Below are 14814 nucleotides of genomic sequence, written 5' to 3'. Positions count from 1 at the left end.
ATCAACCAATCAGAATTCAAATTGTACTTTAAAAAAAAAAGTTCTGATAAGCCTGTTATAGATTTTTATACAAATATAACACAATTATGAGTACTTATTTCGAATTTTCAGAACCTTCTTCTCAAGATATTTCACAAGACTCTAGAGTTCCAAGTCAGCATAAACTTATGGATATTTCTGAAGATAATGAGTATTACGAAGACGAGATAGAGGACTCGGCAATTTTAGACGGAGGAGACGAAGAAGAGGTAAATTTTTTTTTTAGGGTTTCATACTTATATTCTTTATAATTAATGTTTTATCTTTCATTAATAGGAAGGGGATGCTTGGGATGATAGTGCGTTGATAGCTGCTTGGGATATCGCTGTGAAAGAATATCAGGTAACTAATCGAATTGAACTTGAATTATCTCATTCCTAATTTCGCATTTACGGCTTACAGAACTCTTATGATATTAGTAAATAATGTTTTCATTTATCATTGTAGGATTTTCATAGTATCAAAGTAAATAAAACTAATACGAAAGGCAATAAACTTTCCAATACAATACCCACTTCTTCTTCAATTAACAAAGTGATAGAGTAAGAATAAGAATAAAAAATATCAATGTTTCGAATATAAACTGGATATTAAATAACTAACTAACAGTATATCTTATTACCTTATTATTTCAATTTTAGAACAGAAGAATCAGTCAATGTAGGCAAGGAAGATAATTCTTCTACGTTCGATATAAATGAAGGTGCTTCCACATCCATGAAAACTTCAGTCAAAGAACAAAAACAAAATGTACAAAAACCACCTGAACAAAAAATCAAAGAAACGGGACAGGTAAAATTTATTTATTTTTTTTATCACTTAAAAAGGAATAACTCTTAATTTTAATAAAGATCAAACCTCAAACTGCTACCGGTTCAACTTCAAGCGGTCAAGACACCTCTTATCAATCTCGACCCATGAGAACGACTGCAGCATACTCTTCTTACGCTCATAATTTTCCAGGATATTATTCATATCCACCTCCATCAGCAACATCCTCAACTGCGCCTATACCACCACATCCTTTTGGTGAACAGTTTAAGGGAACTATGGACACCCAAGAAGATCAAGGAGAAAGTCAGCTACCTCCAACAGAAGAAGACACAACAAGCTATTCTAATGCAAATGCTCATGATTCATATTACAATGGAGAACATTATTCTGCTTACGGGTTCTCCAATTATTATCCACCTCCACCCCCACCCCCACCTCCTGCTCCGGGTCCGGGTCCACAACCACCTCCACATTTTTATCCATCGATGCATAGTGTAAGTATGTATTATTTTATTTAAATTATTTTTATTAGAAATATTAAAGTTTCTTTTTTAATTAGGATCCTAATCACGCGTTTCCCGGGTTGAGGCCAAAGGTTAATATATTAAATTAATGTTCTTATTTATGTATTTGATTCGGGTGCTCAAATATGTTAATTTTTTATAGTCATCAAATATGGCCCCTCCAATGTCTGGGTTTGGTAAAGTATTAATATAAATATTAATAGAAACTGTTTTTAGAAATCATTTCACCTTTTTTCTAAAAAAAAATTATTATATATACTAAATGTTTTAGACGATGAAGCACTTACTAACTTAATAATGGCATGGTATTATTCTGGATATTATACTGGACTTTATCATGTAGGCTATTTTAGAATGCTTTTTTTTTTGATAAAATAAATAAATACCAATTTTTTTCCATCTATTTTGCAAAATAGGGACGAAAAGGAAGGTAAAATTGGAAAAAATGTTCAAGGTAAGATATATTGTATAGATAATATTCTAATTCACAATTATAGCGAAGAAAAAAGATTTTAGTAAAATAATTAGTTGTAAATTAAATATAAGATACAAATGAAAATAATTAAAAAAAAGTATTATTTTAATAAATAACTTTATTATTTAACTAGAAACAGTAATATTTAGAAGTAGAAACATTATTAAATAAATTAATTTAATGGATTACATATTCTTAATAGTAATTATACGTATTTGATTGGGGGTAATTTGTTTAAATTATTTAAATTATTTTGTCTTTCTAAAGAGTAAGAAATAATATACAAGGGAAAAAATCGAAAAAAATAATTAATCAATAAATAAATAAAATCTACTAAATCATGCAGAAGCGAGAGCTAAAGGAGAAGAAGAGATAGCACCACTACTATTTGAAGTAGAAATCTGAATATTCTTTTTTTTAGAATTAGAAACAGCTCTATTTAAGATCCAATCAAGATAATCATCAATGACCGAATATCTTTCGTCTTCATGATGCACTACAAAATAGAAATTTAGTTTAGAAAAGCAGTTACTTATGTTAACCAACATTTTATGAACTTTTTTTTTTACATACTTTCATGATAAAAACCAGACCATTCTCGCCAAGTTTTTTCTTGAGAAGGAATTTTATCAAAGAATTCTTTTGCAGCATTAATATCATTAATTCCATCACTAGTACCAAAGCAAATATAGGTAGGTAATGTAATATTTTTATATTTTTCCCTTAAAACTGATCTAATACCGTAGTTAATATCTGCAAGACCACGTAAAGAACCAATACGATGAATTAATTCATCGTTTTGATATCTTTCAATTTCTTTTGGATTTCTAGAAATATATTTTTTATCCAAGGACATCACGGGAACAGTCAAATTAGGTATAACTTTTGATAAAGCATTTGCTAAAGTTACAGCAGATTTCGGTACTCTTGCTTGAGGAGCCAATGCAATTAAAGGAGAAGATAAAACGATACCAGCTAGATTATCTTTTTCCGGGCCATCAGAAGCATAATTAGCAGCAAGACCACCACCCATACTATGACCAAATAAAAATTGAGGAATATTTTGACGCCTATTAGCAAGAAGAAATCCTGTAATATCTCCAGTAACAATCTTCCAACCACCAGTATGACCAGGATTCTTATTACGAACGGCAGTTTTACCAAATCCACGTTGATCAAAGCCGAGAACTTCAACACCTTTTAAAGCGAATCTCTCAAATACATGATTGAAACGATTAACGTGGTCACCGAAACCATGTAAAAATACAACAGTTGCGATCGGAGGGTCAATGACAGACTAATTCGATAATCAAAAAAAGAAAGAGATGAGAAAAAGATTCGAAAGTTAATAATTATGAATCATATGTATGATATTTTACCATCCATTTTTTTGTATAGATTTCAACACCATCTGGTCTAGAGGTCCATTCTTCAATCACATTAACAGAATTAGAATTAGACGACATTTTTTTTTCAATCAATGAGAAAAAAATATGTTAATATGTCAATAAATTTTTTTTTTTTTTCAAATAAAAAAAGATTGATTAATTAATAATAATATTAATTTAAAGATTGGAGTAAGTAAAGAAAAAAATTGGAAATATTTATAGTAAATTTTTAATTTAATTACTTAATGACGATCGACTCGTCTTTCACATGGTTAAATAAAATTGTGGATATGTATACATAATGGATAAATTGATATAATTTTTTTTTTTGTTTAACCGATTTACATATTAGATAAAATATAGAATTGTACAAATTAAGTAATAAATTAATTATAAATACTACAAATAAGAGTTTAAAAAACTTAAAATCACATGATTGATATGCGAGAGTCTGATATCTAATGTGAGAATTTACCCCTTATATTCGTTTTGTTGACTCTATTAATTTTGAATAATTGTGAAAATGTGGCGTTTATTATAAACTTGTTTTCTATATAAAAGAATTTAACAATCATCAATTAATCTACTCTATAAAAAGTATTGTGATGAAATAAATTATGGTAAAGAATCAAAATAATTTTTAATTCGGGATTTTAAAGTCGGGGTCTAAAAATCTGATATTTATTTTTAAAGCTAGATTAACTTTTTAAAGCTTGGTTAACTATTACAAAAACAAAGAAAAAATATATTAAAAATGGATTGTTGTTGTTGGGATGATGTTTCAAAAACAAGGGTTAAAAAAATGTAAATTTTAACATTTAAAGATCCTTAAGATACTCATAAATAAATAGAAACTTAAAATTCGATATCATCTGATATACTGTACGTCTAATATTAAATAATTAAAATGAACGGATATAATTACCAATTAAATATGTTACCTCCTTTAATTCTTAGATCTGTGAAAAGATAACTTTTTGACAAGTAAAAATCGATTTCTTTAGTATATATAATATATCGGTTAAAATTGTTGCCGATTTTTTTTTTTTGACATGCTCTTTGTTTATACTATATATTTAAGTAAAAAAGTCGATCCTTAATTTATATAAAATTCTATATGATGAAATGATATTCTGATTTCTGATATACCAAAAATACCAATCAAATATTCCATAATTATTAAAAGATTTGAATAGGGGAAAGTTCAACATACAAATTAATCATTAGATTATTTAAAGATTACCGACCGAATATTATAATAATATATACATACATACAATAATACATTATATACTCTTAAAAAAAAAATATAAAAAATATTAAATGAAAATTCTATTAAAAATTAAAAAGTTTTTAAACCAATTTCTTTGCAAAAATTCTTAAGTTCAAAAGTTATTATTTTCATATTTGTGTCAAATGATAAAACATGTTTTTTAGCTTTAAAAGATACATAAATTCCTCTACACGGATAAAGAATGAAAATATTGAATAATCAACGAAAGAAATTGATGACATTTCTTCAATTATAGGCTTCTACTTTATTTTCTTTAAGCAATTCATTGAAAATATTTCCAGAATGAAGGATATATTCTAATCTTCTGTTGCAGGTCCCCCTGAGTCACGATTGTCGGGAATCGGGATAATGGTCTAAAATCGGGAATACGCTACGGGAGTATAGTCTAAATTCAAAGTAAAAAGTAAATGGGCCGAATTTTTCAAAATTTATGATTTTAGTGGCGCAGTATAACTATTAAAAGAAGACACCAAGACAGTAAAAAATATTTATGGATTATTTGCAATTTTAATATTTTAATATTACTTTATTTAATCAAGGAATAATTATATGTACAAGTAAATAAATAAAATATACATATGTGTGTGTGTTTATATTTATAATAACAATAAAAAAATTTTCTAAAATGTTTTTTATCATATTAAGGTTTGATCGCATTCACAGTTTCATGATTATCAAAACTCTCACTTGTTTGATTATGTTCATCAATATATTTAAATATTATTCTACCAATTAATGCTGCAAGAGCAATCCAAAAAAACACAGTGCAAGTAATAAAGAAAATACAAACAAGTGAAATTAAAAGAAAGAATCCTATAAATAAAATTTTGTTAATAAAAAAATTAAGTATTGAAATAAAAATCAAATAAGAACATACCATAAATACTAAGGAATAAAAGCCATAAGAATAATCCAATACCAATTGCACCACCTAATGTTACAAAAGTGGTGAATAATGAGAATACAACGAAACATAATACGGGTAAAATTGCAAAAATGAAAAATATTGCAATGAAAAGCTAAAAAAAAAAACGAATTATCAATATCTTTATTTTAATAAGAAATTTTATAATATGTATATTTTTATTACTTACCCCAATAAAAGGATAGTCTTTTGCAAAAGCTTGATATTTATGAAAGCATTGTTCCGCGTGATTTATAAATCTATATAAAATTGGAAAATATTAATATAATTTTTTCGTTATTCTCATAAAATCTTCTTATTTACCTTCCGGTTTTTACTTTAATCTCATCTCCTAAGTTTTTAATTAGATGTTCTTGTGTCATATTACTGCTCATTAAGATAGAATAAAGAAAACGGTCTATAAAATATCAATTTTTTTTTTCTTGGGAAAGAAAAATGGTTATCACAAAAAAAGTAAACAATATTTGAATTTAAAAAAAATATACACTGCGTGTCATGCCGATTATTTAATTACGTAATTGGATTAACATCTGATACGTAAAAGTACGTAAAGGAAATTTAATTATGAAACACATAAAATCAAAACAACATGAAATTCACACGTTATCAAATTTCTTTGCTAACTTTTTTAGGATTTTCATCGAAAAATATGGATATAAAAGTAATTAAACAATCTAAACTATTTTATATGTGAAAAAAGTCCGAGATTTGATGCACAGTAATCTTATCATGCATAAAAAATTATATATATATCACGTGATTATCAAAGAGAATATTAATTTCTGTAGTCCTACGAGGCGAGGGAAGGCGGCACTCTTTAGTTAAGGGACTTAAAGGATTATAGAAACTGAGTGTTTTAATAGGGTTTACTACTTTTTAGATTAGTTACTCTTTCTGTAAAATAAATAAATAAATTTGCACTTTGTTGGGAATCTAAGATTAAAAATAATATTGGATTTAAAAAATGATATCAAGATAAAAAAAAAAAAATACTGTTATTTTATTTAATTTAAATATATTTTTTATCTTCCCTTTTTTACCCTTATCCATAGTGAATTAAATGCATTACAGCGTTCGTTTTTTTGTGCACTCCTTAACTTTTTAGCAATCATTATCCAAGTCTTTGAAAAATAAGCTTCTCCTATATATGTTACCAAATCTATTGGCTCCGAATGGTTTATGCTTGGCATTTGAAAATATTCCTAATAGGGTCGTCTTGCGGCCATGTGATACGTCATATGATACCAACGATGCTAGATTTGAAAAGGAGTGCCAGCAACTGACAGAAAATCTTTTAATGATATCGGCCTTGCTGAAATCTGTCTATAAATCTATTCCTCAACTGCTAATAATACCAATAATAACTTCATAAATATCTAAAGTAGATGAATTACTTACCGGGAAGTCCAGAAGCTTTGCATACTATGTTAATATGTTTAACAGATATAAATAAAAAGTGAGATTGGCAGATTTTCCAATAATGATAAAAACCAGTTCAAAAAAATTTTTAATGTTAAAAAATAATTTTACTAGAACAAATTCTTGTTATTACAGGATTCCATTCACTATTATGTAATAATACTTGGATATAGTGAAAATTTGAACTACTAAGAAACCGGCTTTCAGAAGATTCGAACGAAATAAAGTTTTTTTTTTAAAAAAAAAACTTTATTAAACTTCTACAGATACTTTATTTGATTAACCCATATCAGTAACCTATTAAAAAATTCACAAAATATTGCGATTGGAATAAAGAATCCCACAATGCAAACTATTGAAGAGTCAATAAAAATTGTAAAATATTCCTGTCTTCATCAAATAAATGAAATCGACACCGAACATACTCGTACTGATGAACAAAATCCAAATAATTAATCCGATAAAAAGCCACAATATGGGCATAATCGCGAAAATAACACATATCGCAATGATACGAATGATAAACTAAAAAGAATATATATATATATACACATAATTTGTTAATAGATTTAGATTTAAAGATGATTTGATATGAAAAAAAGAAAAATTACCTTAATTAAAGGGTGATTTCTCAATAATCTTCTTGAAATGCTATAGTGAATAAATTAAATTGATTTAATATTAAAAATGTTATAAAAAAAAACAATTTTATTAATTTCATTTAGAACTCAAAAGGTACTTTATAGTCCTATCACCCCAATTTTGAATCAATTGTAGCATATTTTTTTATTATTTAGCTTAAAAGACAAATGGTTATAAGGAAGAGGTTTAAAAGAGCTTGTATTTATAGTGCGCATTATTTATAGCGTCGTTCTTTACATGACAAACTATATCGGATTTTATCTATATCCGAGTTAAAAACAAAAACTATATAGCTTAAAAAAGTTCGATCTACACAGCATTTGTTTTTAAAATATGGAAACCAATCAAAGAAAGATGGTGCTTTATTGTTAACAATATTATATACATGTAAATACGCTGTTATTGTTGCATCAAATAATGGATAAATACTATAAATATTTTATTTGTATTTTTATTAGGATACTAAAATATTTTCTGTAAAAGACCTGTTCGATTAAATGATACAGATTAAACTATTTTTTGATCAATTTAAGTTTCAGTATATTCTTTGCCAAAGTTTTTTTTTTGGTTGTCCCACCTGAACTATCCTCAGCTTTCGTACTAATAATATCTTTTAAAGTTTAGGTTCAACATTAATTCTGATTCAATTCTGAATGTAAGCATTTCAACTTACAAATAAATATCTTTCTTAAAAGATTTTTCCTTTGGAATTCGTCCTATACTTGAATTATAGATGTCATTAGTACGTCCATTATAAAATTATCACGTTGATGAATTGATGATCAATCTCGCGCGCCTACTACAGATCACATGCCAATTTTTTCAATTTTTTGTAGGTGGTTTCTGTTTATCATAATACGTGGAAATTAAAAAAAGTTTATTTTTATTATTACAATTTCGTAATTTAGATCAGATTGTCTGGAATTTTTTTTTTTAAAATAAATAAAAGTTTAATATGAGTACTGGATCACGGGGCTCAAATATTGTCTTTGGTAAATATTTTTTATATATAAAGTTAGTGATGACTTTTCAAACGATTAACATTGTGTTATTTTTCTTTTTCATTTTAGTTGGAAATATTCCTTATGAACTCACCGAAGATCAGTTAACGGAAGTTTTTAAAGAAGTTGGACCCGTATTATCTTTTCGGTTTGTTTTACATAAAGTTTTTACTTTATATTAGTTAATAAATAAAAATTATAAAAAATTTTTTTAATTGTTATTTATCTTAATTATTTATCTAGTCTTGTTTTCGATCGAGATACAGGAAGACCTCGAGGATATGGTTTTTGTGAATATCATGGTATGTAAATTCGATTTTTTGATCGATTTTTTATAATTCTTATAATTAATAAATATTATTATATAATTAATTTTGAAAGATACTGAGACTGCAGCAAGTGCTGTACGTAATTTGAATAATGTTGAAGTTGGCGGGAGACAATTAAGAGTTGATTATGCTGATGGTGATCCAGCAGCTTCTTCTTCATCAGCTTCACAGGGCGAAAGAACGAATAATGAACAACAACAACAGCAGCAGCAACAACAGCAACAACAACAACAACAGCAGCAGCAGCAGCAGCAACGACAACCGCAGCCACAACCACAGCCACAACCACAACCCCCACCACCATCACGACAAACACCACCTCCTCAAATTGTTTCACCACCATCAACTACAGCACAACAGCAACAACAAACGATAGAAAATATGTCACAAGCTGAAAATTCAATGAATCAAGCTCAACTTCTTGAGATTTTGTCAACAATGAAGGTAAAAATTTTCATTCAAAGGACCTTTTTTTTTTAAAAAAAAAATCAATAAGCTAATAATGAAATGTACCTTAAAAAATAGTTATACATTCAAACTCATTATGAACAAGCTCGTATACTATTAACGCAAAATCCTCAATTATCATATTCATTATTTCAAATAATGGTACAATTAAATCTTATTGATCCATCAATATTACCGGTACGTATATAAGCCTTTTTTCTTTTATGTTTTAAAAAAGAATGCTAATCTTGCTTTATCTTTCTTAAGAGTTTATTGGCCCAAACCGCGCCGCAGCAACAAAATCAACCCGCACCGGTACAAAATACTAATCAAGTAGTTAATTTTGGACCTCCAAACGTTACTCCAAACGTTCCTCCAGCTCCCGTAGTACCACAACATCAACCTCAACCACAACATCAACCTCAACCACAACATCAACAACAACATCAACAACAACATCAACAACAACATCAACAACAACATCAACAACAACATCAACAACAACATCAACAACAACATCAACAACATCAGCAACAACAGCAGCAACCACCACCAATGTATGGAATGCCACCACAACCGCAACCAATGATGCAGCAACCCATGCAACAACAACCGATTCAACCTTCTCCCATACAACCACCACCAATGCAGCAACAACCACCACCCATACAGCAATCAATTCCTCAACCCTTACAACAAGCAATACAACCACCAATGGGTATGCCAACCGGAATGCTATCGGTTATGGGCAATACAGGAACTCAAACATCATATGTTGGTGGAAATGTAAACTTAAGTAAAAATTATATCTTTATATATTCAAATAGATTAGAAGTTTGTTTAAATTTTTGCTGATAAGTTTTTTTTTATATAGACGATTTACAGATACAGGAAGCAAGCCAAAAGCAGGTTTGTACATTAGAAGATACAATAAGACTAATCATATTCATAAAAGAGATATTTATTGATCGATTTATTTAACACCACTTTCTTATTCGGTTTAGCTTCTTTTGCAAGTGCTTAATCTTCCACAACAGCAAATTGACTCACTATCACCTGAACAACGTAATAGTTTAATTGCACTGGTATGTTGATGATAAATTAATTATTCAATTTATTTAATTTATTAATCGTAAATAATAATATATACAAAATTTTTGTATTATTATAATAGAAAAATCAACTTTTACTTCAAACGAGGCAGACGTAAGTGGAAAAAATAATAATAATGGGTATTAAGGGTTATTTAAAAAGGGCAATTATAGAATATAGAATTTATTTAATTGTAATTTTGGTGTAATTTATAAAAAAAAAAAATATTTTATAATTTAACAAGTTTCTTAATAACACTATATAGTAGTTATACATCTGAACTTTTTTGGTATACAGGATTTATGAACTTTTGGAATAATTAGAAAATGCGCTAGCGCTAATTTGTTATACACGTAGATTCTGGTTTACTTATAATTGTTCCTTTTTTCGATACTCATGCCCTTCATAATATTATCATTTTTAATGAAAACATTTGGAAAATTGTTTTAAAGTAAATTGGCTTACCTGAAAATATTATATTATTAATTATCTATGAACAATAATTTTAAAATGAGAGTATGAGACATCAAATAAGTATTATGAGTATACATAAAAAGATGCATCAAAATTTACACGATAAATTTATTATATAAAGGTTAACAATATAACAAAATAATAATACATATATAATAATTATTTAATCATATCTAAGTCCAATACCAAATCCAATAATAAAACTTGCGTCGGTTTGAAAGTTTTTACTTAGAAATGTTACAATATTACGTAAAATCAATTTAAAATCATTAGCAGTAACTTTACCATCTTTATCTAAATCTAATACTTTTTGATAATTTTCTTCAAATTTATTCCAATGAATTTTAATATAACCTTGATGTTCTAATATTTGTAATAATACAAATACGGCACCTACTAAAAATGCCGCAGTTTTCGATATTTTTTTAACAAAATAACCTGATGCAAATCCCATTGAAGCACCAAAACTTATTTGTGAAAGATCAAATAAACCAGTTAATGAAAAAGGTCGTTCATCATCATCAGGTGAAGATATAACATTTTCTTTCTTTGAAGTCGTAGTTGTTTGAGATTCAGTGATAGAAGATTGTGAAGGAAATAAAGTTACTTCAGGAGTTGATTCAACCGATTCAACCGTTTCAACCGTTTGAGTGATTTTCTCCTCTAAAATAAAAAATCGATCCATTATTTTTTAATAAACAAACAAATAAATATTATATATTGTATTGTTTATTCATTTTCTTACCTGTACAATAAATGACTTTTCCAAGATAATAAGAAGCAGACAAACTAATAGATAACAAAAATCCACCAGATAAATTAGTTGGAACAACTGAACTTCCTTTATTATTTGGAAAACTTGAAGAATATTGATGATGTCCTAAATCAGTTATTTTTTGCTTTTGACCTAAAGTTACAGCTATAGTTGAGTTTTTTCTGAATGATAAATTTTCTAAAGAAGAAAGGGAAAAGAGTTTATTAGAAAAGAAAAGAAAGAAAAAAGAAAAAAAAAATCGATAAATATTACTCACGACAAGTTCTTGCAACACCAAACTTTGTATTGGTTGAAGCGCGCAAGAAATTAATTGACGTCCTAGAACCAAAAGAAATACGTAAAGTTCCAATTAAGCTAACAGGTATTTGACTCATTCTGTAATAAGTAGTTTCTTATAAAAAAAAATTTTTCAATGAAAAATTTGAGAATTTAGATTGTTATCTACATTTTTTAAGTTTGGTTGGATTTTCCACGATAGTTGCATTTACAATCCGTGCGCGATTTTCCTATTTTGGAAGGCAAAATGAATTATTTAATCCCTGACGCAAAGATTACCCGAAAAAGTATCTAATGGATCGCCGATCAGATAGGTCTGTGCAGTACATATCTAAATTTACAAGTTCGGGAAAAGACATTATGTTAGTTTTTTTCGATTCTCCTTTTGAGCTGATCCGCAAGTAAAATATAGTGTATAAAAAAAATGGTTATCACCACCTATAGCGACATTGTCTAAAAATTTTTATTTATATTGCGTAATCTATTTTTTATAGTATATTTACTATATTATGCCAAAAAAAAATTTTTTTTTGCTATACTCCGTGGAACTAGTCTGAAATTCTCATAATATCTCATTATTTTATAAAATAAACCAAGAAATGTGCATTAAGTTGCCCTTTCTTTACAAAATTTTGAAACTACATAATATTACTATTACTCATAACGTGATAGCTACTATATAAATCAACAAATATAGAGATACTTGAAAATTTTAGGTTGACATTTATTTGAATTTGTCTTATCAAGATAAATCCAATAAGCTATTTATTAAATTATATCATTTTTCAATTTTTAAATGTTTAAGAAAACTAAAAACTGATTTTTTTAATTTATTTATTATGTAACCTGTAACCTAATCTGATTCATTAATTACTTTACTAATTTTAAAATTTTAGATAATATTTATTTTTTTTCAATATACTGAATTTTTTAATAATACATTAGAAAATTTTATTATTAGAATAAATCTTAAATTTAAAAAAAATGTTATAATAGGATCCCAGAAATCTAATATATAGTATCATAAAGTACTTTTAGCTAAAATCACTTTTTTTAACTAAAACTCAAAAAAAATTGGCTTTTGCAATCCTTTTAACATCTAATAATATGAATTTTTTTTTAAATTGTAAAGCTCAATTAAAGTTACAAAATAAAAAGTTCATTAAAATTGAATTACAAAAATAAAACAAATTGCTAAAAATGTAATTTATAATTTACTTTAAAGATTTTTAGGATTTTATTAAACTTAATTTAAAATCATTAATATTTAATAATCAAATTTTTAGTAAATATATCTTTATTTTAAAAAAAATTATTATTTACAAAAAATTATAATAAAAAACATTAAAAAATCAAAGTTTTATGATATTTTTAATTATACTCAAAATATTTTACTCAAATTTTAATAAAATGATAAATATCAATAATAATAATATTAATTCATTAAGTATTTTCTCAAACTCCTTACAATATTTTTTGGTTTACTATCTGTTAACTATTAACTAATAATTCTTTATTATTTTCACTATCCTCTAATAAAATATCTTTTTCAATTTGTTTTTCTAATAATAATTTCTTTAAAATAACATAATTTTAATTAATTAGATTGAAATTTTATATTAATTCAATTATAATTGGATTTAAGTTTAAATTTAATTACATTTTTTGCAAAATCAGATCAGTAAATTTGGATTTAATATCAGTTATCAATTGATAATAAAATATATACTGATTTATTGTTCAGTTAATAATAAATACTTTTTTTTTTTTAATTATCTATTAAGAAAAAATATTGTGAAATATTTTTTTAATAATTATTGTTCAATAGTATAAGTTTTTTATTTGTTTTTGTAACTTAAAATATATTTAAATTTTTATTTAAAATAAATATCAATTTTAATTTGCTATATACCCAAAATATACCTATTAATTGTATTTTGATCAGATACTTAAATTATACTTAAATATAAAAAAAATACATTTATTTTATACTTAAATTTTAATTCTTATAATGTATTTAAATTTTTTAAGTATATTTTAAGTATATAAACTTATATTATATTTAAGTATATTATAGCTGATAAGAATATTTTAATAAATTTTAATTTAAGTATATTTACAGTAAGTATAATTTATCTCGTCAAAATATAAGTATATTAGAAGTATATTTTAAGGTATAAGTATATTATAAGTACTGTACATCATTAGGGTGTGCAACATCAGTCTAATCACAAATATAGTGCAACTATTATAGTAAACATTATTATTAAGAATTTTTTTGTCGATCATTTGTCAACTATCGATCATTTTATAATTTATTAATATTTTAGAATCTTAGATTTAAATCATTTAAAAGAGAATTTTAGATTTAAATTTTTCTATTTAAAATTATAATATTGGTTAATTTACAAATATAATGCATTACTAGAGTGATCATTACTATAGATTTTTATTAATATATAATAAATTACTAGTAAAACTAAATTACCTATAACTTTATATGCATGTTTAACTCTACATTTTTGGCAACTGTTTATGATATTAAAATCAAACATACACAAACTAATAGAGCCAGATAGATTTCTTAAGTACATATAAATTTAAGTGTAAAAATCACGTTGTAATATTTCACAGCAGTGTAAACTTTATTTTTTTATTTTATTGTTCAAAAACTGGCTCTATTTTATTAAAATACGACATTTAAAAATTCCAAAAAAGTAGTTTTTGGAGGCTAATATCTACTTACTACAATGCCAACAGATCCTATTTCATGTCTCAAAGAGTAAAACACTGTTACTTAAAGAATGCATAATACAGAGTGAATTTTTAGCTGAAACTTTCTTAAAATAATGTACTATAGCAGTATAGCCTATTGATACTATTTAAATGTTGTAAATCATTTAAAATAATTCAAAGCTTAGTAAACTTCTTTCAATTTAA

At 25.9% G+C, this 14814-nt stretch overlaps 5 protein-coding genes across 5 annotated transcripts; 2 read left to right on the top strand and 3 right to left on the bottom strand.

Moving 5' to 3' along the window:
• Positions 1 to 77: 77 nt before the first annotated feature.
• On the top strand, positions 78 to 1943 carry OCT59_029759 (uncharacterized protein). The gene is made up of 9 exons (XM_025318155.2): positions 78 to 248; positions 316 to 381; positions 487 to 581; positions 681 to 831; positions 891 to 1307; positions 1373 to 1408; positions 1480 to 1513; positions 1609 to 1676; positions 1754 to 1943. Exons 1-9 carry the CDS (start codon positions 87 to 89, stop codon positions 1769 to 1771), a joined length of 1047 nt encoding a protein of 348 aa, XP_025176871.1. The 5' UTR covers positions 78 to 86; the 3' UTR covers positions 1772 to 1943.
• Positions 1900 to 3386, bottom strand: OCT59_029758 (uncharacterized protein). Its single transcript, XM_066146099.1, has 3 exons — positions 3192 to 3386; positions 2386 to 3109; positions 1900 to 2308 (listed from the first exon to the last, which is right to left on the bottom strand). Exons 1-3 carry the CDS (start codon positions 3276 to 3278, stop codon positions 2151 to 2153), a joined length of 969 nt encoding a protein of 322 aa, XP_065994861.1. The 5' UTR covers positions 3279 to 3386; the 3' UTR covers positions 1900 to 2150.
• A 1599-nt stretch (positions 3387 to 4985) lies between these two features.
• On the bottom strand, positions 4986 to 5861 carry OCT59_029757 (uncharacterized protein). Its single transcript, XM_025318157.2, has 4 exons — positions 5723 to 5861; positions 5589 to 5658; positions 5372 to 5513; positions 4986 to 5307 (listed from the first exon to the last, which is right to left on the bottom strand). The coding sequence occupies exons 1-4, from the start codon at positions 5791 to 5793 to the stop codon at positions 5135 to 5137; spliced, it is 456 nt and encodes a 151-aa protein (XP_025176873.1). The 5' UTR covers positions 5794 to 5861; the 3' UTR covers positions 4986 to 5134.
• Positions 5862 to 8368: 2507 nt separating this feature from the next.
• OCT59_029756 (uncharacterized protein) lies at positions 8369 to 10599 on the top strand. Its single transcript, XM_025318159.2, has 9 exons — positions 8369 to 8472; positions 8551 to 8629; positions 8725 to 8783; positions 8863 to 9254; positions 9336 to 9455; positions 9525 to 10053; positions 10132 to 10166; positions 10262 to 10342; positions 10432 to 10599. The coding sequence occupies exons 1-9, from the start codon at positions 8436 to 8438 to the stop codon at positions 10465 to 10467; spliced, it is 1368 nt and encodes a 455-aa protein (XP_025176875.1). The 5' UTR covers positions 8369 to 8435; the 3' UTR covers positions 10468 to 10599.
• Positions 10600 to 10697: 98 nt separating this feature from the next.
• On the bottom strand, positions 10698 to 12043 carry OCT59_029755 (uncharacterized protein). Its single transcript, XM_066146076.1, has 4 exons — positions 11855 to 12043; positions 11569 to 11775; positions 10901 to 11486; positions 10698 to 10702 (listed from the first exon to the last, which is right to left on the bottom strand). The coding sequence occupies exons 1-3, from the start codon at positions 11970 to 11972 to the stop codon at positions 10987 to 10989; spliced, it is 825 nt and encodes a 274-aa protein (XP_065994860.1). The 5' UTR covers positions 11973 to 12043; the 3' UTR covers positions 10698 to 10702; positions 10901 to 10986.
• Positions 12044 to 14814: the final 2771 nt, after the last annotated feature.

This window comes from Rhizophagus irregularis, chromosome 9 (genome assembly GCF_026210795.1).
Source record: "Rhizophagus irregularis chromosome 9, complete sequence".
Taxonomy (NCBI): Eukaryota; Fungi; Glomeromycota; class Glomeromycetes; order Glomerales; family Glomeraceae; genus Rhizophagus; species Rhizophagus irregularis.
Note: the sequence above shows the minus strand (reverse complement) of the source record. Positions and strands in the feature narration are given on the sequence as shown.

Bases quoted from the DNA above. Each gene is read 5' to 3' on its own strand.
- OCT59_029755 (XM_066146076.1), bottom strand. From the start codon at position 11,972: ATGAGTCAAATACCTGTTAGCTTAATTGGAACTTTACGTATTTCTTTT. The intron at 11,776-11,854 runs GTGAGTAATATT...TTTCTTCTTTAG, and splicing joins TGGTGTTGCAAGAACTTGTC to AAAATTTATCATTCAGAAAA. The intron at 11,487-11,568 runs GTAAGAAAATGA...TTTTTATTTTAG, and splicing joins AAAAGTCATTTATTGTACAG to AGGAGAAAATCACTCAAACG.
- OCT59_029756 (XM_025318159.2), top strand. From the start codon at position 8,436: ATGAGTACTGGATCACGGGGCTCAAATATTGTCTTTG. The intron at 8,473-8,550 runs GTAAATATTTTT...TTTTCATTTTAG, and splicing joins GGGCTCAAATATTGTCTTTG to TTGGAAATATTCCTTATGAA. The intron at 9,456-9,524 runs GTACGTATATAA...ATCTTTCTTAAG, and splicing joins TTGATCCATCAATATTACCG to AGTTTATTGGCCCAAACCGC.
- OCT59_029759 (XM_025318155.2), top strand. From the start codon at position 87: ATGAGTACTTATTTCGAATTTTCAGAACCTTCTTCTCAAGATATTTCA. The intron at 582-680 runs GTAAGAATAAGA...TTTCAATTTTAG, and splicing joins TCAATTAACAAAGTGATAGA to AACAGAAGAATCAGTCAATG. The intron at 832-890 runs GTAAAATTTATT...ATTTTAATAAAG, and splicing joins AAATCAAAGAAACGGGACAG to ATCAAACCTCAAACTGCTAC.
- OCT59_029757 (XM_025318157.2), bottom strand. From the start codon at position 5,793: ATGAGCAGTAATATGACACAAGAACATCTAATTAAAAACTTAGGAGAT. The intron at 5,514-5,588 runs GTAAGTAATAAA...TTTTTTTTTTAG, and splicing joins AAGACTATCCTTTTATTGGG to CTTTTCATTGCAATATTTTT. The intron at 5,308-5,371 runs GTATGTTCTTAT...TTTTATTTATAG, and splicing joins TTTATTCCTTAGTATTTATG to GATTCTTTCTTTTAATTTCA.
- OCT59_029758 (XM_066146099.1), bottom strand. From the start codon at position 3,278: ATGTCGTCTAATTCTAATTCTGTTAATGTGATTGAAGAATGGACCTCT. The intron at 3,110-3,191 runs GTAAAATATCAT...TTATCGAATTAG, and splicing joins TCTATACAAAAAAATGGATG to TCTGTCATTGACCCTCCGAT. The intron at 2,309-2,385 runs GTATGTAAAAAA...TCTATTTTGTAG, and splicing joins GTCTGGTTTTTATCATGAAA to TGCATCATGAAGACGAAAGA.